Below are 25,085 nucleotides of genomic sequence, written 5' to 3' on the forward strand. Positions count from 1 at the left end.
CTGTTCGGGCGCCTAGCCCAACACGGGCTCATCCTCAGCCCGGCGAAGTGCCAATTCGGCCTAACCGAGATCGATTTTCTCGGTCACCACATCACCCCTGCTGGGGCCGTCCCCCTGCCCAACAAGGTGCAGGCCGTCCAGCAATTCCCCCGCCCCACAACTATCAAGGGCCTCCAGGAGTTCCTCGGGATGGTGAACTTCTACAACAGGTTCATCCCCAGAGCTGCAGCCCTCATGAAGCCCCTATACGACTCCCTCCGAGGTAAATCCGGCAAGATGGACGTAGCCTGGACCACTGACACGTCAGCCACCTTCGCCACCAAAAACACGCTCGCCGACACCACCCTGCTCGCGCACCCGAGGGCCGATGCCCGGGTCGCGCTCACCACTGACGCCTCCGACCACGCGGTTGGCGTCGTGTTTGAGCAGTGGGTCAATGGCGCGTGGCAGCCACTTGCCTTCTACAGCCGCCAACTGCACCCCCCCCCCCCCCCCCCCCCGGAGGTCAAATACTCCACTTTCGACCGCGAGCTTCTCGCGCTCCACCTATTGGTCCGCCATTTCAGGTTCCTCCTGAAAGGCCGCCCCTTCACCGCGTACGTGGACCACAAGCCGCTCACATACGCGATGGCCAAGCACACCGAACCCTGGTCCGCTAGGCAGCAACGCCAGCTCGCGGCCGTGTCCGAGTTTACTACGGACATCCAGCACGTCTCCGGTAGAGACAACGTTGTCGCCGACTGCCTTTCCCGTCCCGCCATCTGCGTGAATCACCTCGCGGCCGACTACGCGCAACTAGCAGCGGCCCAGCTCACGGACCCAGACCACCTCTCGGCGGCTACCAGCCTGCCGCGGCTACCAGCCTGCCAGGGCTACGCCTAGCCAAGGTCGCGCACGGGCCCGAAGCCACGGCAGTCACTTGCGACGTCTCACTCGGCCAACGCAGGCCGGTCGTCCCTGCAACCGGGCGCCGCCGCATCTTCGACGCGCTCCACGGGCTCTCCCACCCGGGTTCCCGCGCATCCGTCAAACTCCTCTCCCAGCGCTTCGTCTGGCGCGGCCTCAGCAGAGATGTTCGGACTTGGGCCACCTCCTGCCTCGCCTGCCAACGGGCTACGGTACAGCTGCACACAAAAGCACCCCTGGGAGACTTCGAGGTACCCAGCCGCCGCTTCGACCACGTACACGTCGACATCGTCGGTCCTCTGCCGCCATCACAAGGCCAAACTTATCTCCTCACGATGGTCGACCGCTACACACGCTGGCCTGAGGCAGTGCCGCTGACCTCCACCACCACAGCCGACATCGCCAGGGCGTTCGTTAACACCTGGGTTGTGAGGTTCGGCGTACCGGCCGACATAACCTCCGACAGAGGCGCCCAGTTCACCTCCGAACTCTGGATGGCCACAGCACGCAACCTCGGGGTGACGCTCCACCGAACCACGGCGTACCACCCGCAGGCCAACGGGCTTTGTGAACGCTTCCACAGGTCACTCAAGGCCTCACTCCGCGCCGGCCTGCAGGACAGTACCTGGACTGAGCGCCTACCGTGGGTGCTACTAGGCCTACGCACCGCGGTCAAGGAAGACCTCCAGTCCTCGGCAGCAGAGTTAGTCTACGGACAACCGCTGCGCGTCCCAGGCGAATTCCTTCCGGAGGCTACCACGCCTTGGTCGGCCGAACAGCAGCGGCTCAACTCTTTCTCTTCCGCTCAGCAGTTCGCCCCACTTCCGGTCAACCGACACGGCGAACTCGCACCTCACGTCCCGCCAAATTTACAGCAGGCGCGCTTCGTCTTCGTGCGACACGACGCGCACCGCGGGCCCCTGCGACCCCCGTACGACGGACCATACGAGGTACTACAAACCGGGGACAAGGTCTTCAAGCTGCGACTCGGCGACAGGGTCGACACAGTCTCCATCGACCGGCTCAAACCAGCACACACACAGCCAGGGGAACAGGTCCCCGTGGCCTGGCCTCCAACTAGAGGCCGTCCCGCCAGCACAGCCGGCGGCGAACCGCCCGGCCCCACCAACTAGACCGGCGACCACTCCGAGCCGCTGCGGCAGAACCATCAGACCACCGTCACGACTCGTCCACTCCTCCTAAGCGGATTCTGGGGGGAGCTCTGTGGCGACACGCCACCACTGGACATAATCCGCTCACAGCGGCACAGACAGTTTAAGCAGACGCCCCCAGCCGGGGGCCCTTTCCTCCAGCAACTTGTTTCCTGCAGGGACAGGCTGCCGGGAGCACTTCCTGTCTGGGGAGTATTTAAGTGGATGCGCGGGCTTTTCCAGTTCCTCTTTGCCATGAGGTAGAATAAAAGCAGTTGTGTTTTACTAGCTCTGGTCTCGACTCCCACGTTTGCCGCGGTATCTCAACATGTGTTTCAATAAGATCACCTCTCATTCTTCTAAACTCCAATGAGTATAGGCCCAACCTGCTCAACCTTTCATCATACGTCAACCCCTTTATCCCAGGAATCAACCTAGTGAACCTTCTCTGCACTGCCTCCAATGCAAGTATATCCTTATTTAAATATGGAGACCAAAACTGTATGTAGTACTCCAGGTGCGGTCTCACCAGTGCCCTGTAAAGTTGCATCAAAACTTCCCCACTTTTATACTCCATACCCCTTGCAATAAAGGCCAACGTTCCATTAGCCTTCCTAATTACTTGCTGTACTTTGTGTTTCACGTACTAGGACCCCCAGATCCCTTTGTACTGCAGCATTTTGTAGTCTCACTCCATTTAAATAATTTGCTTTTTCATTCTTCCTTGCAAAGTGCATAACCTCACATTTTCCCACATTGTACTCCATCTGCCAAATTTTTGCCCACTCACTTAACTTATCTATCTCCCTTTGCAGACTGTGTCCTCCTCACAACTTGCTAACCCACCTATCTTTAGGTAATTTGATTGCTGCTCAAGTAATGTGACCTGCTTGATTCATCGGGGGAGTGACATCAGTTTGCCTTATTTTTGAAAATAAAAGGCAATATAATGGTGTAAATTGAAGCTTCCTTATGTTGTGAAAGTGATATTTGTAAAAAGATGTCCAGTCTGTTCAGCGTTATTAAAATGTTTTCAATACATGTGAAGGTAATCCATCATTCTCAGTTAATGGCATTCCAGGAATTGCAAAGCATTGACCAAACATTTCCAAAATGCTAAATTATGCTGAAGCAGTCATTACATTTTTCTGTCCTGAATCCAGATCCATCAGTTTACCGATGACACTTTTAAACCAGCCTATAGAGCTTTTATTTTCAAAATTGTGTGTACCACCAATCTAAACCAAACCATCGAGCAGCACTAGGAGTACGCAAGGAACCCTTCTTCTGAATTAGCTTGCCTTTCTGTTCCTTGCTGCTGGAGTATTTTAGTGGTGAACCTGAGGTTTCACTGCTGGCTATTTATAACTTGTGCTATGTCTGAATTGTCAAAGATTAGTCGAGGCCCTTCCAGCATATGTTTTTAGCTTTCAAAATGTATACAAATCAAAATGCTGAGATTTACAAACTATGTTTTGACTTGTGCTCCCAGAAACTTAACTAATAAGAATGAGACATATTGGTGGCTGCTGCACCTATAGTAAAGCCGCAGGATTATCCATAGAACTAAATTAGGTAAATTGTTTTTCCCTTCAAAATGTTCACCTCCTGCTATCGTAACGGTAGTGACTCGTATGAGGATAGGATTCCATGGGCGCTTTCTGGTTCCTTGTCCATGGGCCATTCCTCGTGTGAACCTAGACAATTCCATCAACCTATTTGACTATCATTGCTGAGCCTGATTTTTGACCTCACATTTTTGGTTTTCAAATGCGATCAGGACAGTAGCCCTAGCTAATTATTTTCTTCCTTTTCTCTTTCTCCCCTCCCCCTTGTAACTCATAACCCAGGGATACCAAGGCCAGTCGAAACATATTTACTGCTACACTCTGTAATAATGAAGTTTAATTAAACCTTAATAATTAATCCTTGCACATCATAAAATATAGAAGTGGAGGCTGCAGCATTTAAAAAAATATATAGACCAATTGATGTCTGGAAATTTCTCTAAAATGTACACCAAACAACTCATTCTAAAACCTGCCTGTCCAGTCCAACCCCAGCAGGACAGTACTAATCGCATTCAACACATTCTTTTACTTCACACTGAATCACAGAATCACAGAAACCCCACAGTGCAGATAGAGGCCATTTCGGCCCATCAAGCCTGCACCGACACATATCCCACCCGATCCCCGTAACCCCACGTATATAATCCCCCTAACACTAAGGGTCAATTTATCATAGCCAATCAACCTAACCCGCACATCTTTGGACTGTGGGAGGAAACCGGAGCACCTGGAGGAAACCCACGCAAACACGGGGAGAATGTGCAAACTCCACACAGTCATAAAGTTATAGAGTTATACAGCACAGAAAGAGGCCCTTCGGCCCACCATGTCACCCGAGGCCGGATTCGAACCCGGGTCCCTGGCGCTGTGAGGCAACAGTGCTTGGAAGATAAAGAAAAAGATCTTTGCATTAGCAAGAGCACTAAAACATCAATTTAAATAGAGGCAATGGAATATATCTGCATGGTTTTCCATAGTCATTGTTGCTCAGACTCCTTAGAATCTGCTAGATCCCCAGATATAGGTCACCTGGGGTGTTGGCCTCATCCCTCCTTTCCTAGCTGCAATGCAGCTGCAAACCACAAGAGATGGAAGTTTAAACAACATTCCTGTCAGAGACTTTGATGTTTAGTGATTCGAGGTTCCTCAGAATTCCAAATCTTGATAAGAGTAGTTCATGCAAAGATCTGGAGAGTGTTTATTGCTGCCTTGTAAAAGTTTTGAAGCTGACATGAGAGCCTTTCATTATTAATGCACGAGACTGGAGCACTCCAGTAGTAAATAGATTCAGCTCTAAAGAGAAACATTATGATAACAGCACAATGGCCAAGAGTGTTATCTTTGTAAGATGGATGACGTGATTCAAATCTACCTGAAAAAATACTTTTGGCTTTTATTTTGGGTGAAACATTAGAAAATAACATGATGTGGCAGTTTGACTACTGTGTGCTATTATAAGGTGCATAGTTTTTCTTTTTCTGGAGGTGGTTTTTAACATTTGTAAAAAGATGGATGAATTTAAAGAACATTCTACTTCAGTTTAATTGGGTGTCACAGGTTCTCAAAAGCACAATCTTGCACTTATATTAACTCAGTCCTGATTTATGTGAGAGTGTCTGTTCTATTTATTATCTTCATCGTTGTTTGTGGCAACATAATTACTTTATTCAAAAGGTAGCTTCAGTGAATTCCTGATCATGGATATCCTATCTATATAGGAGGTACCAAGCCTGAAGCCAGATACTATCCTGCAGGGAGATAAAATCAGAGGGCAGGTCACCCCAGGGTTCTCTTGCACCACTCTGATAGCTAGCTAAAGAATAGCAGTGGTGGAAGTCAGGACACTTAATTGGCAATTAAGAGAAAATAAATAAATGGAAAGGGAGGATGAATGTAAACATTTTATGCAGTAAGTGGAGAGCCTGCCAGTAATTGAGGACAATTAAATAAGTGACCAAAGTGTGCTAGAACCAGAAGAGTAATAAACTGTTGGAGGGGGTGTGGAGCAACAGAACGGCTGGCTAGTCTCTGCACTGGAGTTTAAATCTCATTTAATATATAAATTGTCATGTATAGTTCCAAACAAAATTAACTGAGTATAAATAGTAATTGATATTTAAATCTCAAATTCTGACAAGCTAAGTAATGATGAGAACTCATCGCCTAAAGTTGATGATTTAGTGCAATTCCACATATTCCTTTTGCCTTGACCAAATTCAATCCGTCATTCTCTCAATAGCAGTCAGGGATGGAAAATCTGCTGACTTTTTCATTTTATTTAATTTTCCCTCTTCCTAACCTGTACGCACTGAGGACAGTTGTGGTGCCCGATCAATGGTCTGGCTGAGACTCTGCTTAGACGAAGGATTGAATCTGAGACCTTGGCGTCTTTGGTGCACCACGTGGGGTATTTAGCCAATGGGAGAGCCCCGAGTATGGGTTTTCTGTTTTTTCAAAAAGCCCAATAGTTGCAAATTATGGTGTAATTTCTTGCTTCAACTTTTTGAAACCGAGAGATGTGCCACTCCAAGTATGCATATTGCTATATGCAAAACTTTTTTTCTCTCTCTTCCTGCACTTGCGTCAATATGCTTTACAGTGTCCATTATGTCATACTGCAGTCCTATGGCTTGTGAGCTTTATACTTCAACCAAGCTAATCACAGTGCAAGTAGATTTATCATTGCCACTTGACCCTTTACAAGCAATGAAAGTCTGACTACTTATAATTACATATTTTATAACAGTAGTAAAATCTGCATAATGGGGATCCCTTTAGCTGGAAGGTGGCCTCAGTTAATCAAATTAATAAATATATGTTACATAGAATTACATAGAATGTACAGCACAGAAACAGGCCATTCAGCCCAGCCAGTCCATGCCAGTGTTTATGCTCCACTCGAGCTTCCTCCAATCCTTCCTCATCTAACTCTAACAGCATAGCCCTCTATTCCCTTCTCCTTTTATATGCTTATCTAGCCTCCCATTAAATGCATCTATACTATTCGTCTCAACTACTCCCTGTGGCAGAGTTTCACATTCTCACCACTCTCTGGGTAAAGAAGTTTCTTCTGAATTCCCTATATGATTTCTTGGTGACTACCTTATATCGATGGCCTCTAGTTTTGCTCTTCCCCACAAGTGGAAACACTCTCTCTGTGTCTACTCTATCAAAGCCTTTCATAATTTTAAAGACCTCTATTGGGTCACCCCTCAGCCTTCTCTCTACAAGAGAAAAGAGACCCAGCCTGTTCATCCTTTCCTGATGGGTATAACCTCGCATTTCTGGTATCATCCTTGTAAATCTTTTTTGCATCCTTTCAAGTGCATCTATATCCTTTTTTATAATATAATGTGTGTGAGGGTATTAATTAAATTGCCAGCTTTATGATGAATTAACAAATAGTGTATGGTTTATTATGCCATTATCCCAGAAAAAGAGGAAGGATTTTAAGTTGTTGTGTTTGTACCGCAATACAAAGTAGTCCCTTCCTCCCCCTTTAGTTTAATAGTATATTAACGCAAAATTTCTATAATTAACATACAGAGCCTGTCTTTACAGTACCAAAATTCAAATTCCAACATAACATTTTATTTTGTCAACAGCCCTTTTACAAGTCAAGTCTCTGGGGAGGCCTCCTCTGCCTCTCTGGGTAACATCTCTCCAGACTCTCTTCTCTCCACCTTCAATGTTCTGTTGGTAATTACGTGGTGGCCCTCGGCGGCGAGGGTTGTAGCGGCGGTAACGATTTCAGTCCGCGGCATATCGGCTTCCTTGAACTGGAACTCCACCTGAACCAGTGACGTTTGCCGCCTCTGCACCCTTTTCACCTTCCACTACGTCAAACTCCACAGTTTCACCGTCTCCAGCACTGCGTAGATATTTCCGTGGGTTATTCTTCTTTATGGCAGTCTGATGTACAAATACATCTTCCTTTGTATCATTCCTGTTGATGAATCCATAGCCATTTCGTACGTTGAACCACTTTACTGTTCCAAGAACCTTTGTTGCGATGACTTCCTTCTCCCCGGGGGATTTGGGCTTGTCGGGCTGTGGCTGCTGCTGCTGTTCAGGTTGCTGCTCAACTATTGTTGTGTGAAATACCTCGGCTGAGTCAACTGTTGTAGTTCTGAGGTCGGCAGTGGTAAACGTGACAAACCATCGGCGTTGCCATATTCAATGTCATACAGGTGAGCCCCTAGGAAGAGTGACCATCACTGTAGCCATTGTGCCGTCATCACTGGAACGCCCTTCCTTGGGTTGAAGATTGAAACGAGAGGCTGGTGGTCAGTTAACAGTGTAAACTGTTGACCATACAAGTAGTGGTTGAATTTCTTGACTTCCCCACACAAGGCTGAGGGCCTCTCGGTCAATCTGTGCATAATTGCGTTCAGCTGGAGTCAATGATTTTGGCGCAAAGGCTATTGGTCTTTCTGAGCCGCCTGGGAACTTATGTGACAACACGGCACCAATGCCATGGGGTGAAGCATCACATGCCAGTTGAATAGGTAAGGATGGGTCAAAGTGAGCTAGCACCTCTTCTGAAGTAATGAGCCTTTTACTCTCTTGAAAAGCTTGTTCACAGCTGTCACTCCACTTCCATTGTGACCCTGTCTGTAGCAGTGCATTTAGTGGATGTAACACTGTGGATAGGTTGGGCAAGAACTTGTGATAGTAGTTCACCAGTCCAAGATATAATCTCAACTGAGACACATTTTCATTAATCACAGCTTCAATCTTGTCTGGAGACTTGTGTAAACCGTCCTTGTTAAGCACATGTCCACAGTATGAGATTTCCTTTTTGAAAAACTCACACTTGTCTCGGTTCGCTCGGAGCCCATACTCCCGTAACCTGATGAGCACCTGTTCAAGGTTGGAAAGGTGGTCGTTGTCATTCTTGCCAGTAATGATGATGTCATCACGATAACACTGAGTACCTGGGATCCCCTGCAGGACTTGGTCCATTGCCCTTTGCCAGATTGCAGGAGCTGATGCTATTCCGAATACCAGCCGATTGTACTGATAAAGGCCTTTGTGCATATTTATTGTCAGGTACTTCTTTGATGCATCATCAATTTCCATTTGGAGATAGGCCTGGGCCAAGTCAATCTTTGTGAAGCGTTCCCCTCTTGACAGGGAAGCAAAGATGTCCTCAATGCGAGGCAATGGGTACTGTACTGTGTGGAGGACTTGGTTAACAGTCACTTTAAAGTCTCCGCAGATACGCACTTTTCTTGGCTTTCCTGGTTTTGTGCTGGAGGTTTTCTTCATCACTGGAACTATAGGTGTGGCTCATTCACTCCAATCCACCTTGGACAGGACCCCTAACTGCTCCAAGTTCTCCAGCTCTGCTACTGAAGGGCGAATTGCATAAGGCACTGGTCTGGCCTTATGGAACTTTGGATTTGCGTTCTCCTCAATCTTAATTTTTGCTTTCATGCCCTTAAGCGTTCCTATTCCCTTCTTGAACACTTCCTGAGAGTCAGAGAGTATTTGTGACAGTCTCTCGGGAGTGGCGTTGCTGTCCTCCTTTGCTGGCACAAACAGTGCTTGGATGGTGTGCCAATCTAGCTGTATTTTCCTGAGCCATTCGCGTCCCAGCAATGGTGGTCCCCCATTTTCCACTACATAGAGGTTCAATTGCGATATTTTTTTCTTCTTTGTATGTCACTGTCACTTTTATTTTACCTTTTGGGGCACACTCTTTGTCCTGTGTATGTCTTTAACAGTACTTTAGTTGGCCTTAGCGGTATGTGTGAAAACAGTCGTTTGTAGCCATGTACAGAGATCACTGTTAAAGCTGAGCCTGTGTCCAACTCCATTTTCAGCCTAACTCCTGCCACTTCTGGAATAACCCATATTATTCTGTGATCCTCTGTTTCTTTCACACTGTGTAGTTTTAGACAAGCCAGATCCTCTTCCTCCGAGTCTGTGTCACATTTTCCTTTTTATCTGAACTGTCTCCAGTCACGTAGTGTACCACCTTGTATCTATCTTTGAAAGGTTTCTTGTTTTCAGTCATTTGATGTGCCTTTTTGCTCTGTATTGTATCAGTTTTCTGCTTCTTTGCTTTGCAAACTCTTTCAATGTGCCCTCGTTTGCCACATTGTCTGCAATCTTTGTCTTTAAACCAACAGTCATTGTGGTCATGTGACATTTTACCACAGCGATAGCACTTCTTTTGTTTCAGTGACATTTTGTTAGTGGAATATTCCAGGGATTTTTGTTGAATTTCTAAAGCGCCACGTGCTGCTTCCATTGAAATTGCAATACTTAGAGCCTTCTCCAAGGTGAGATCCTTTTCAGACAGGAGCTTCTTTTGTGTGCTTTCACTTTGCATACCACACACAAATCTGTCTCTCAATGCGTCTGATAAGCTCACTCCAAATTGGCAATGTTCTGATAATTTGCGCAACTTTGCCAAATATTCAGAAATGCTTTCATTTTTGCTCTGGTTCCGTTTATGGAATTTAAATCTTTTGGCTATGAGCAGTGGTCTGGGGCTTAAATAGTCTTGGAGTGTGTCTACTATTTGTTTGAATGTTTTGTTTGTTGTGTCCGTGTGTTGATAGAGACACTGAAGACAGGAGTTGGTTTCACAGGTGTTTACTGAACAAAGTCTGGAGGGGAACTAACTGATACAACACAATATACAGGCTTATATAGCCCGAGTGGCCATTACCGGCATTACAGTACACAGGGGGCTCTTAAAGGCACATACACTACAATTCCTCCCCTTTTAGCCAACCAGTACATATTATTTTAAGTAATCATTAATTACATGTTACAAGAAAAATAACCTACACATTGCTGCAGTTAATTGATTATAAGTCAGTCTCTCTGGAGGCTTCCTGACTCGGTCCGGATAATGCCTCGGTGGTGTAGTAGTTTCTGGTGGTGTAGTAGGTTCTTTTGGCAAGGCTGATTCGGCTTGAATGCCAGTGTCGGGTTCATCGGGTTCCAGTATCACCGGATCGGAGGTAGATATGGGTATCTCTACTTCATCATTAGGCGTATAGAGTTGTGGTGTAGGTTGTCCCTTTTCGGATGACTCTATGATTTGGTCAGCATGGCGCCTTATTATGCTTTCTCCGATGTCCACGGTATACATCAGCGATCCTAGTCGTGTGCAGATAGTTCCAGGCTGCCATTTCTCGGTACGGTAGTCCCGGGCCAAAACTTGTTGACCTATCTGGAAGGTTCTAGTTGGCCTTTCATTCATGCCTTGAAATTGCCGGTTCTCCACGTCCCTTCTGATGTTTGGCTTGATCAAATCCAGCCGGCATCTTAGGCTTCTATTGAAGAACATCATGGCGGGAGTTTGGTTTGTAACCATATGTGTTGCATTCCTGTATGCAAACAAGAAGTTATCCACCTTGTGCTGAAGTTTTATGTCTTCATTACCCATGGCCTTTATGGCCTTCTTGAAGGTCTGGACAAACCTTTCAGCCAATCCATTGGTGGCGGGATGGTATGGGGCGGACGTGTAGTGCTTAACCCCATTGTTTTTTAAGAACTTCCTGAATTCTTCGGACACAAATTGCGGTCCATTATCAGAACAGATCTGTTCAGGCAGCCCCTTCCTGGCAAATATGGTCCTTAATACTGTGATGGTTTTTTCCGTGGTGGTGGAGGACATCTTTATTACCTCCGGCCACTTGGAGTGTGCATCAACCGCGATTAAGAACATTGAGTCCATAAATGGACCAGCAAAGTCGATGTGTACCCTTTGCCAGGGAGATGAGGGCCACTCCCATGGATGTAGAGGGGCTTGTGGTGGAGCGTTTTGGACCTTCTGGCATCCTAGGCAGCTCTTGGTCATTTCTTCGATGTCTCCATCGATACCTGGCCACCATACAAACGCCCTGGCTAGGTTCTTCATTTTCACTCCACCCAGATTCCCCTCGTGAAGCTCCTTTAGAACTTTATCCTGGAGTTTGGGTGGAATCACCACTCTGGATCCACACATCAAGGTTCCTCGGCACACTGACAGCTGTTCTCTTCTTTGCGAGAATGCTGGCAACAGTGGTTCGCCATGTGCTGGCCATCCCTTCACTGTTAAATCGTAGACTCGTGAGAGAGTCGGGTCATTTCTAGTTTCCCTTTCAATGGCAGAGTTTGTTACTGGTAGACATTCGACTATGGTAGAGTGGAAAATCTCCACTGGGTCTACGGTAGGTGCTTCTTCTACCGTTGGCAACGGTATGCGCGATAAACCGTCAGCATTCCCATGCTGTTTTGATCCTTTGTATTCTATGTTATATTGGTGTGCCCCTAGAAAAAGGGACCACCTCTGTAGCCTTTGCGCTGTCATAATGGGAACACCCTTTTTAGGGTTGAATATGGAGATGAGGGCTTGATGGCCAGTCAATAAGGTAAATTTTTGTCCGTGTAGGTAATGGTTGAATTTCTTCACTCCCCATACCAGGCTGAGTGCTTCCCTGTCGATTTGGGCATAGTTACGCTCAGCTGAGTTCAATGAGCGTGACGCAAAAGCTATCGGCCGTTCCGAGCCATCAGGGAATTTATGCGATAATACTGCTCCTATGCCGTAAGGGGATGCATCACACGCCAGTCTGATTGGCAGTGATGGGTTGTAATGAGCCAAAACTTCTTTGGACGTGATTAAGTCTTTGCATTTATGGAAGGCACGTTTACAGTCTTCGCTCCATTTCCAAATTACTCCCGTTTGTAGCAGTTCATTAAGAGGGTGCAGAAGAGTTGATAAGTTCGGTAAAAATTTATGATAGTAATTTATTAATCCCAGGAACGACCTTAATTGTGAAACATTTTCAGGTGCTGGGGCTTTTATGACCGCTTCAATTTTTTCAGGTGACTTATGCAACCCTTCCTTATTAATTATGTGGCCACAATGTGATATTTGATTCTGGGAAAATTCGCACTTGGGGCGATTTGCTCGTAGGCCCCGTTCTCTCAGCCTAGTGAGCACCCGCTCCAAATTGGCAAGGTGCTCGTTGTCGTTTTCTCCTGTTACAAGGATGTCGTCTAGGTAGCATTGAGTCCCCGGAATCCCTTGGAGGACTTGCTCCATAGCTCTTTGCCAGATAGCTGGAGTGGATGCTACTCCGAAAACCAGTCGATTGTACTGGTACAGACCTTTGTGTGTATTTATCGTGAGATACTTTTTAGAGGCCTCTTCAGCCTCCATCTGTAGATATGCCTGTGCCAAGTCAATTTTGGTGAAACGTTTCCCTCCGGATAGTGAGGCGAAAATATCTTCTATCCTCGGAAGAGGATACTGTACCGTGTGAAGGACCGGGTTTACAGTCACTTTGAATTCTCCACAGATGCGAATTTTTCACTGTTCTTCAGATTTATCATTATTCAACGCTTTCTTCATGACTGGGACGATGGGTGTTGCCCACTTGCTCCAATCTATTTTGGATAATACGCCTGCCTTTTCCAAATTCTCCAGCTCTGCCTCGACTGCTGGACGAATTGCGTATGGCACCGGTCTTGCCTTAAAAAACTTGGGAATTGCTGCATCTTCCACTTTTATTGAGGCGGTGATGCCTTTCAAGGTCCCTAGTTTCTCTTGAAACACTTCTTTGGCATTGGCCAAGATGTCTTTTAATCGTTCAGGTATGACGTCATCATTGTTTTTTTCCTTACTGGTCACCGTCAGTGCCTGAATGGAGTGCCAGTCTAAACGTATTTTCCTGATCCATTCACGTCCCAACAGCGGTGGACCACCATCTTGTAGAACGTATAAATACAACTTTTGTATTTCCTTGCCGTTGTATACAACAGGCACCCTTATTTTTCCTTTGGGGTATACTTTCTGCCCCGTATATGTTTTCAAGATAATGGATGTGTCTTTTAAAGGTATATGCGGAAATAGCCGCTCGTAATCCCGTCGATTTATGACGGTCAGAGCTGATCCTGTATCTAGCTCCATTTTAACTGGGGACCCTGCTATCGTGAGGGTAACCCAAATGGTCTGGTAATCTTCTTTGGCAATTACATTATGTAATTTGAGGCAGCTTAGTCTCTTGTTTTCGGAGTCGCTATCGCTCTTCTGGTCTTCGGAGCTACTGTACGTCACCATTTGTACCTTTCTGTACTTTTCTTTATTGATTTTTTTTTTTCCTGTCCGTGGATTTTTTTGTCCAGATCGGCATACCCGTGCAATGTGTCCAATCTTTCCGCATTGCCTGCATGCTTTGTCCTTGAACCAGCAGTCCCTCTGGTCATGGGTGGATCTGCCGCAGCGATAACATCTCTCGAAACCCTGTGTCATTTCATGGGTGCCGAAGTCCTGTGTCTTTTGTTGTATCTCTGCAGCTCCTCTTGCAGCTGTTTCGTATGATACAGCCATACTGAAAGCCTTGTCCAGTGTTAAATCTTTTTCAGAAAGTAGCCTTTTCTGTGTTCCTTCACTTAGACCGCAGACGAATTTGTCTGGAAGATAATCTGCTAGTCTTGCCCCGAATTGGCAGTGCTTTGATAGCTTTCTTAATTCGGTGAGGTAATCAGCGTTACTTTCATTCTTGTGTTGATTCCTCTTGAAGAATTTGAATCGTTCCACTATCAGCAGCAGTGTTGGGTTTAAGTGCTCCTGTAGGGTATCAACAATTTCTTTAAAATTCTTGTCCTTTGGTTTGGCTGGAGTGATTAAGTTTCGTAACAGCCCATATGTCTTTGCGCCCATTAGATTTAGAAGTACTGACGCTTTTTTTTCATTTTCTATTCCATTTGCGGTGCAATATACCTCCACTCCTTCCACATATGTGGTCCAATCCTCTATCTCGTTATCAAAAGCATCAATATTGCCAGACTTAGGCATCCTAGAAAAAAAATGGCGCTTCCCGCGCTTTTCTTTCTTTTCTGCAGAAAAGATATGGCGCTTCCCGCGCTTCCCCGCCGCTGCTGCCGATGACAACGCTGTTTCCTGCGGGTTTCCCTTTTTTATTTATTTATTTACAGGTGGAGACTCATTCGCGCCGGACACTCTCTGCTAGGCCTGAACGCCGACCTGCTTGCAGCGCCGGCCGTCTCCCGAGTGCTCCCTCCCTGTCTGTTACTGCTTGCCTCCGCCTTCGCTGCTTGGCCTAGCTACAGAGCCAGCCGCTGGAGCCCCAGCCCGACGCCCAGGAAGGATTATTGCAGTACCTGCCACCAGCTTGGCTAGCTGGTGAAACCACAGCTTTTTCTTTTTCTTGACTTTACATTACACAGTACACAGGGGGCTCTTAAAGGTACATACACTACATTGTTTGCTGGCTTTTCAGGGGTTAATAAACTACGTAGTAGCCTGTATGTCTTTGCGCCCATAACACTCAGCAATACAGTGGCTTTCTTTTCTACCTCCACTCCGTTAGCCTCACAGTACAACTCCACTCTTTCAATATAAGTTACCCAGTCTTCAATGTTGCTATCAAATGCTGCAATCATGCCAATCATCGCCAATTTTATTTTCCAAACCCGTTTTTCTTTCTTTACTAGTTAGCTAGCGTCATGCAAGTCCTGTGCACTTTTCACTTGACTTACGTATCCCCTGCCTAGCTTAGCAAGCGTACTCCGTTTTCTTTACCTTCTCGCTCCTTTCTTCCAAGTTTCGGTGTCCTCTGGATGCGATGCCAGAATAGGAAGATGTAGGTTCATAATTCTCGTCGCCAATTTGTTGTGTTTGTATCGCTATACAAAGTAGTCCCTTCAATGTTGTATACATTACAGTTGTGATCATTCAAGAATTTAAATAATCCATCCTTAACACCAATTTAATGTTTCATCAGTATTTTCTTTCCTTCCCCTTAAAGCAGTAACTCATACCAAGGTAGAGTTCCAAAATGCCAAAAACCCTTTAATACCTTGCTCAAGTAGCTGTACAGTACTTGTTAAGTGAGCCAGATAGTGATTATCAGCAGGCTACTCAAACAAACAGTGTTCACGCTTGTAGGATCACTGGATAAAGGTCAGGAGTTGGAACCCTGCAGGTTTTTTTCTCTCTTTTCTCCCCAGCCTGGCCCACCCTGACCACCCAGGCATACCAAGGCCATTTGCTATGTCCCATTCCCTTGTCTTGCCTGAACCTTGGATTTGGTGGTTCAGTAGTACACCACAACTACATTCCCCTAAACATCACCAGGTTTTAACCCTCCTCATTCAAAAATGAGCAAGCACAGAACCATCTACCTTATTGTGCTCTCCCTTCTATGAGAAGAGATTTTCCCCCTCAGTATCTTAGCAATACTGCCTCGGGCTACTCTGAGTAAGTAGGTGAGCCATACAACCTGGAAGATCTCCGATGCAATCCCTAACCTGTGCTGAGTTAATCAATTTCGGTCAGCATGACTACACCTACTGCAGTTGGCCTCAGAAACCTGGGATAAATGAGATTTGACCAGCAACTCCTGGCCAACAGACTTTGGGCGAGAACAGGATCAGGCTTGGCTATGATGATCCCCGATATGATTAGCCTGCCAGCATTTGCTGTCGAGATTCACCCTTGAATAATTGCCACTTTCAGGAGGGTAGCAAATTGGGAGGGGAAAACTAACATGGGTAATGAAATTTGGTATATGCACCGTACAATTAAAATGACTTGTATTTGAGAAAGAAACTATAATTGCTCAGGTCTCTATTCTGGTGGTTATTCCGGCACCAACATTGCCGGAATTTGCAGGGTCAGTGGGAGGGCATATTTCAGACACCCGCATGCAGTAAGACCTGGACGATATTCAGGCTTGGGCTGATAAGTGTCAGATAACATTCACGCCACACAAGTGCCAGACAATTACTTATCTCCAGCAAGTGAGTGTCTAACCACCACCCCTTGACATTCAATGGCATTACCATCGCCAAATCCTCCTCCATCAATATCCTGGGGGGTCACCATTGACGAGAAACTTAACTGGACCAGCCACATAAATACTGTGGCAACAAGAGCAAGTCAGAGGCTAGGTATTCTGCGGCGAGTGTCTCACCACCTGACTCCCCAAAGCCTTTCCACCATCTACAAGGCACAAGTCAGGAGTGTGATGGAATACGCTCCACTTGCCTGGATGAGTGCAGCTCCAACAGCACTCAAGAAGCTCGATACCATCCAAGACAAAGCAGCCCGCTTGATTGGCACCCCATTCACCACCTTAAACATTCACTCCCTCCACCACTGGCGTACCGTGGCTGCAGTGTGTACCATCTATGAGATGCACTGCAGCAACTCGCCAAAGCTTCTTCGGCAGCACCTCCCAAACCCGCGACCTCTTCCACCTAGAAGGACAAGGGCAGCAGGCGCATGGGATCACCACCACCTCCAGGTTTCCCTCCAAGTCACACACCATCCTGACTTGGAAATATATTGTTGTTCCTTCATTGTCACTGGGTCAAAATCCTGGAACTCGCTCCATAACAGCACTGTGGGAGTACCTTCACCACATGGACTGCAGCGGTTCAAGGCGGTGGCTCACCACCACCTTCTCGAGAGCAATTAGGGATGGGCAATAAATGCTGGCCTTGCCAGCACCGCTCACATCCCATGAACAAATATTTAAAAAAAAAAAAAAACCGCTGTGCCAACATCAGCCTCTGCCTGCCAAGGGGAGGGGGGCCTGGCAAGAGGGCTAATCCATTAAATTAATTGTGGAAGTTGGTATGACCCACCTCACTGGACATAGCGGCCGCCACTACACTGCCAGACCTCCTTCCAGGTCCAGGAGTGGCAATTCCCGGCTTAGCGAGTCCACGCCTCCAGCCCGTCATTTGCCTTGAAAAGGTCGGACAGAAATTCTATCCCTCATAAGGTACTAAGAAAATTCTCAAACAACAGATACCTAGCGTAACTGAGGTTCCGCCAGCCTCCCAACAGAGTTGAAGCTGGAGACATTCAGAACCCTGAGGAGTTTCTCCAAAATAGATTTTAAACTTAGTTGAAAAGGATTCAGTCCTTCACAAGTGTAAAAAGTTTCAACTTTTGGATTTATTTAATAATGTAATTGTACCCAAGCCTGACCTTCTTTCCATCAAATCCTGGGATTTTTGCACAGTGCAAACTACAACCACGTTATTTACCCTACATTTCTTTTGGTGGTTATGTACAATAGGTGGTCTGAGAACCTTTGTGCATCCCACTATAGCTATACCACATTATTACCATCTTACAGCTGAACGTAACAGTACTGTCACTGGAATCCAGTGTATTCCTTCTCGAATCTCCACAGGAATAAAGGGAGGGGGAAACAAGTGTGGGTAATGGTTTGTAGTTATGCTTTTGAAGAATTGTATTATTGGTCTCTTTGGTATGGGCATTTGAAAAATATACTAACACTTGGTATGATGAAGTTGCAGATGTAGGACAGATCTAATAATGTTATCAAACCTTTTAGTCTTTACCATTTTTCACAGAATCACAGAAACCCCACAGTGCAGATAGAGGCCATTTCGGCCCATCGAGCCTGCACCGACACATATCCCACCCGATCCCCGTAACCCCTACACATATCCCACCCTATCCCCGTAACCCCACGTATTTAATCCCCCTAACACTAAGGGTCAATTTATCATAGCCAATCAACCTAACCTGCACATCTTTGGACTGTGGGAGGAAACCGGAGCACCCGGAGGAAACCCACGCAAACACGAGGAGAATGTGCAAACTCCACACAGACAGTCACCCGAGGCCGGATTCGAACCCGGGTCCCTGGCGCTGTGAGGCAACAGTGCTAACCACTATGCCACCGTGTTTCACATTCCCCCTGCCCCCCTTCACAAGAAGTACTGAAAGGGGATCTCTTCTGGGAAAACACTGCCTAGGTCCCGTACACACACCAAACATACATAGGTTTGCAATCCTGTAAATGAAAACATTCCCAAGGGGACTATTGTGCGTGGAATTATTTCCCATTGATTATTTCCCAGGGTGTGTCCTGCAGCAAATGAGATTGCTTATCTCCATGTGGGTATGACAAAAATAAAGTGAAAGACATGATGCCAGTTGTTGAGAGGTGATATTTCCCTGAATGTTTTCCATTTTTTCTTTACAGAAACTTAAACAGAAAAACCAGCAGCTGAAGCAAATAATGGATCAACTACGGAACCTGATTTGGGACATTAATGCAATGCTAGCAATGAGAAACTGAGTCAAACTATTTGACCTGTTAGTATTTTGACTGAACATATGCACGTTTATGGCGATAATCAAAGCCAGCACCTGCTAACCTGTTGATGGCTGATGTGCAGTTTTAAATCTGTATGCAAAAAAAAAGTGTGCCTTGATGTGCACAGAAAAACTTATCCAGCGCTGAAGGTCACTTTGTTTTACAGTATATTAATTTTAAAAACATACTTAATGTACTTGTGTAGCAAATACCAGGTTATCCATGTTGACACAGTATAAGGGTAAAAACACAAATCCCACGGAGAACTGGGCACAATGCTTAAAAGGGTCATTGTGACTATATGTGGCAGCCCTATCTCTGACCCACACTCCCATCCAGAGTAGCTGATCGCTGGGGCCATGGGATTAGTGTGTTTACCTTTCTGTCACAATCAAGTTTGTGTTTGTTCTTCCTTTTGAGAATTCATGTTACATTTGCAGCTGAGCCCTTTGTTTCTTAGTGTCCTGATTAGATTTTAAAATCTGCAATGTCCACTGCTGCTGTCTTTGAAACTGGACATGCTGCACAACCTTTCAAACTTAAAAATGAGTTTAGAGAAACTCATACCTAATCCAAGTTTAGATTTCCAATACGTAACTCCAGTTGTACAGCAACCCTGATCTGTAAAACACTGTTCCAATCCATTCCCTTACATAGAAATCCTGATCCATGGAACTATATTGTTCCAGTTCATTCCTCCTATTGTATAAAAATCCTAATCTTTAGAGAGCTTTTTGGAAAATTAGTTGTTTATTGCCGCTAAACTGCAGATCTTTATTTTGACAAATCTTTATTTTACACTTGATTTGTTCTAAGGTACTGTTTTTAAAAAAAATAAAAAAATAAAAAATAAAAATATTTTAGATAATTTAAGGTCAGTTTTATAAAATAATACATAGAGGATATGTTTATTGGGAAAATGTGAGCAACTATGAACAGCTATTTCACACATCCATAGAAAATAGTTGAATCCTGGGACTAATTACTATACAGGGTACAAGGTAAGTTGAATCAACAGGGTTCAGATGGCATCATGAACCACAAGAACAAACCTCAAGCAGTTTATGATGGTTAGCTGAACCTGGCAATTAAATTACAGCCTTGAAATCAGTTATATTTTATAATATACAGATAGTTGTAATTTTATCTAGGGTCTTAGTTTTTGGGGGAAGGAGACATTATTCACTGCCAATGTTGACACTCCACATTGATGCAGGAAGATGATCTACTGAGAGGATTAATGACCGAGAGCAACACCTTATATTTATCGAGATAAAATCTGCATTTTATTAATGAAAGATTCAGTGTCCAGTATATATTGTGTGTCGTATTTTGTTTTTGTTTGTTTTGAACTTTAAACCTTTGAGTTCTGAAAGCTTTTTCAAAGTACCCACATCCCATGAGCTCTACCAAACTTGTTTACTACACATTCTTATTGAATGCAAAGTTTCTTAATTTGCAGGTATCTGAATAAACCTTTTTATTTATTAAAAAAAAAAAAAAAATCTGTGTAGATAATGCAGTGCTGAAAGAATTGCTTTTATTCTTCAAACACTAAGAATATCACTTCTGTTCTGATATCAAAAAGCTGCTGCATTGCTCCCTGTCCCTTTTTATAAAGAAACAAACATAACCTTTGAGAGTCACCTCTTAACTCACTAGGGGGATCAACATGTTTTCAATGTTTATCCATGACTCATTCTATTCCTCTGGCACAGCCTCAGCACATGTGGTATAAAGTGCAAGGAATCGATTGGTAGAGTTGCACTACAACTGTAAATGCAGATCGGAACTGTATTACAGTACTAGCTGTTTTTGATTTGAGCCACATGCCAACAATTCAGATTTGTTTACCTACTTAGAAGTTGCTGATTTCAAATTGGACTAGTCTGGTTTAATAGGAATCCTTCTCCTCCAGCATTCATCAACCAGTAATTTCACAATGTATGTTTGGGACAGAGGTTTAGTGCAAAGGCCGAGATTAGATTCATCGTCGGTAGTGTAAACCAGATTTGGGTAAGAAACGGGAGGGGGCAGTTATTTGAAACTGAGCTACTGTATAGTGACCTTTTGCCCTTGGGCCACTTTTTTATTGTAGCAATTAGGGTGATGAGGACAAAGTGAAGAAATTTTTATACTGTATCAGTCATTTTACTATTCTTATGCACCGTGCTATTGCCTGTAATTGATTCACATCTTACTATGCCACTGTCTTACTATGAATGTTCAGTAGCATTGGAATGACGTGTTGTGCCCTGGTGTTGATCTGGCTTTGGGATTTGAAATAGCTTTTCTTTTAATTGTGAAAAGCATGTTCTCCTTTAACTTTAACCTAATGTGGCTCTCAGTCCCTAAAGTTGTTGCATAAGTGAAATATAATGTGAATACATTGCAAGGCTGATTCTGTTTTTATGAATAATTCCCTAATCTCCCCTCATTTATACTTCACGCTCAACTGGTTTATCCCTTTTTTGATTCATTCTCATTGTGGTCTCGCCTTCTAAAACCTGGAGTACTTTCGTTTAAAGCAGTGTAAGTGCTAAATTGGCAACTGTCACACTTTTGTATCTTTGCTCTCAAATTTAATTGTAATTAGGTAATTTACATTTGTCATTCTTTGATGGGATTTATTTCCCTCTGAGATATGTATGAGCATTGTATCTCATGTAGTGAACATGTGTATACCTTTGGGCTTGTGTCTCTGCGTCTGAAGGAAGGTTTGCTTGATTTTATATTTAAAGTTTGTTTTTCCACATCCCTTCATCCTCCAAGTTAATTAAATTTCAGAAGATTTACAATAACTGTGGTTTCATGAGATAAGTGAAGTCACCGTCCAATGAACTCTGCTGCTAACTTGAGTTACGTTGAGAGCTTTACTTTGCATAAATTTAGGCTATTCGTGTTGCTTCTTGTAATAAACTCATCAGTGGTCATCACCAAAGTGCTGTCAACTTTTGGAGTTCGATGTTAATTAGCAAGAACTCCTTTTAGGGCAAATGCTTACTAGCTGATTTTCTGAGGGACTCTTATTTTCCTATTTGCAGTGGCTACCCTTGTGTTTGTGCACGATGCATATTGGAATCTCGGATGTTCCTGCGATTCATTCTACCCTGTGCAGAAGCTGCCCACAGTCGCCCAGCACTTTAATTCTCTGCTCCACTCCCACTCTGACCTTTCTGTTCACGGCCTCTTACAGTGTCCAATGAAGCTCGAGGAACAGCTTCTGTTAATGTGGATGTGCAATGGCAGTTTCACACTGAGCTATGGTCTGGCATTCTAAACTAATGAAAGTTACAGGATCGTAGAAAAGGGCTAATATCACTTAATAGTTTCCTGGTTTTTCCCCCATTTGAGAAGAATCTTTATTTGGAGTAAGTTGCAAGGAGATTGAACTGAGAAAACTACATGAAGTAACCAAGCCCAGATCCCAGTGCACAATTTTGATCAGATCATTCTGAAGGAGGACTAGAATTCTCTCTCTTGCAGTTATCAATTCAGAATTTGAGGCAGTAATTCCACTTTTCTGTCTCCTAGTATAGCATTTTCTAGTCTCTTATTGCAGCCTGTCACTTTAATTCTCTGCTCCACTCCCACTCTGACCCCTCTGTTCTCGACCTCTTACGCTGTTCCAGTGAAGCTCAATGTAAGCTTGAGGAACAGCACTTCATCTTTCTATTAGACACTTTACAGCCTTCTGGACTCGAGTTCAACAATTTCAGACTATAACCTCTGCCCCTATTTCTTTCAGATGGCAGCTGTTGGTGATTCTGCTATTTACTTTTACACCACTTAGAATGGTTACAGTACAGGAGGCCATTCGGCCCATCGAGCCTATGTGGCTCTCTGCAAGAGCACTTCAGCTGGTCCCACTCCCCGTAGCCCTGCAAATTTTTTCTAGACCCATCTTTTGTTTCTTTACCTGTCCCATTACCATCACCTTTTGCTTTGTACAATTATACCTTTTGTCTTTTAATCACTCCTGCCTTCCAGCCCATCACAGACCTTCCCTTTTGTTCTTTCCTCCCCCCTTTCCCTGCCCCTGCACTTGCTTAAAATCTGTTACATCTCTAACTTTTTCTAGTTCTGACGAAGGGTCATTGACCTAAATGTTAACTCTGTTTCTCTCTCCACAGATGCTGCCTGACCTGAGTATTTCCAGCATTTTCTGTTTTTATTTCAGATTTCCAGCATCCGCAGAAATTTGCTTTTGTATTAGAGTTCAAGGAAAGGGTTGACTTAGTTGATTTACTTTTAATCACTTTTAAGAATACTTGATCCTTTTTATAAAAATTGGTTATCATTTATTGGATTGGATTTGAGATCCCAGTGGTGAAAGAACAATGTGATAACCCATTGTACCACCCAGACAAAGTATGGCTTGAAGTATTTACATAATGTACATGATTTTCATTGTTAGTCAACATAAAATTGAGTTGACAAAAATAATACTGCTTTAAGCTCCATGGAAATTTCTCATAAATTCAGCAGTATGCTTTCACAATCAGCATTAAAAGACATTGGTAAACTAAGGTTTTTGTATCTTCATTGCTTTAAAACACACAACTGTGGAGTTGAGTATTGCAATGTCCTTTTGTAAACCTAAATGTGCATGTGTAAAGTCTGTGCTTTTTAATCCTGCTTTTTGTATTTTCTCTCAAACTGCACCTCGAAATATGTTCCTTGAGCCTCTTGTATAACTACTGTATATGCTGGAAGTATATATATATTTTCTAGTTGTTTCGGAGACTAATATTAAAACCTGGAGAGAGAAGCTCACCTTCTGACCCATACAATGTCTACATTTATATGTAACCAGATGATTCTAATGATGGAAAATTTCTGTTGACCTTTTACTCTGTGAGGAAGATTTGGAATGTCAACTGAAAACTTTAAACACAATAAATGAAATACCAATATTTTACTTTATTGAAGCCTTTGTTTTAAGCAAACCACAAAAATGTTTAGTTGCTTGAAATGTACTTCTGGGTGGAATCTTTTAAACATCCAAATAAATAAATTTGAAATAAACTGCTGTGTTTAATATTAATGCAGAATTTGGCACACAGATTTGCGCTTGTATAAGTTTGTTGCCAGTACAATTGGAGCTTCAACATGCTTTGGAACAAAGTTTGGAAGATAGATTTTAAGTGCTTGGAATGTGTGGGGAGGGGAGAAGGAGGACATAAACCAGACATGTCACAAAGACTAGGAACTGGTAATTTTGTCCAGTTTATGTGATCACAGCACTTCTAGCTCCCAATGTAAAAGATTCAAGTCTAGAAATGATTCTATTGTAGGAACGAAGGTTCCTATCTGAATAAGGTATTCGACTCGAATCAAATCAACAGTTTTTAATGAACAACGAAGTTAACAGGGAAACTACAGGAGAAACGGTACACGGGTCTATTCAGCTTGCTGGGCACTCGACGACTACTGGAAGATTCTGGAAGCTGACATCATCGCGTTCTTTGCGCCACTTGTGGTCACGTGATCGGCATCATGACGTCATCACGTGGAGTGCAGGAAAACACAGTACAGTTAACAGGCAGTTTAAAGGTGCAGTCCGCGGCTGCACTACACTAGTTAAAGGGATTATTACTAATTGTTCTGAGACCCTTGGTGGCTCCGCCACACTATATTACATTTAATTTCCTAAATGCAATTAATTTTTTATAACAGTAGAAGTCTTCTAGTGAAAAATTATGGTTTAAATATAAATATAATTCTAGATACACCAGTCTGTACCAATAATTAAGCTTGTTTATGCACTGAAACCTTTGCTATCTAACTCTTGGTAATTAATGAGTGATTAATGTGACTAATCACAGGTACAATAAGGTGCAAGATCACAGAACCATCAGTTGGATTTTTTTTAACAAAGCTACACAGGAAGCACTTCAATTATCAAAAATTAATGGAGCAGGATCCAAATATAGATCAAATTTAATGTTGCATGACTTCAGTTTAAGTGGGGAAAGATGGCGTTTATTTCACTGTTGGTTATGTGACAAAATTGAAATTGAAATAATTCCTTGCACTGCCGGAAGCATTGTCTGTGTCTTTCTCTACGTCCATGACTTGTCGCCTTAATAACAAAAGTGCTGTACAGGAAACTTTGGTTTATCTGGAGGTTATATGTCCGGAATACTCGATCTAACGGCAAAAATCAGGAGCCGTTTTCTATATTTTTTTAGTTCTCGTTGCTTTTTTTTTCCCCAGTCAAGCACTGTAAGGTCTGTAGCTATAGCAACAGCTTCAGCTACAGACGCTTGCAGCTGCAGCTGACTGTTTTGAAGCTGTTGCTAAGCAACAGGGTTTGTTGATTCACACGGAGCTTCTCA

At 44.1% G+C, this 25,085-nt stretch overlaps 1 protein-coding gene across 2 annotated transcripts in view; it reads left to right on the plus strand.

The window, feature by feature from the left end:
- Positions 1-23,772, plus strand: part of med30 (mediator complex subunit 30) — a 68,238-nt gene extending 44,466 nt beyond the window's left edge. For both annotated transcript variants that reach the window (XM_085993302.1, XM_085993301.1), the window contains one exon: positions 18,631-23,772. In XM_085993302.1, coding sequence (XP_085849428.1) covers positions 18,631-18,726 — 96 coding nt within the window. In that variant the 3' untranslated portion in view covers positions 18,727-23,772. The remainder of the gene's footprint in view (positions 1-18,630) is intronic.
- Positions 23,773-25,085: the final 1,313 nt, after the last annotated feature.

The sequence above is a fragment of the Somniosus microcephalus genome, chromosome 7 (assembly GCF_052327205.1).
Source record: "Somniosus microcephalus isolate GS21.2 chromosome 7, FLI_Smic_1.0, whole genome shotgun sequence".
In the NCBI taxonomy this organism is placed as follows: domain Eukaryota; kingdom Metazoa; phylum Chordata; class Chondrichthyes; order Squaliformes; family Somniosidae; genus Somniosus; species Somniosus microcephalus.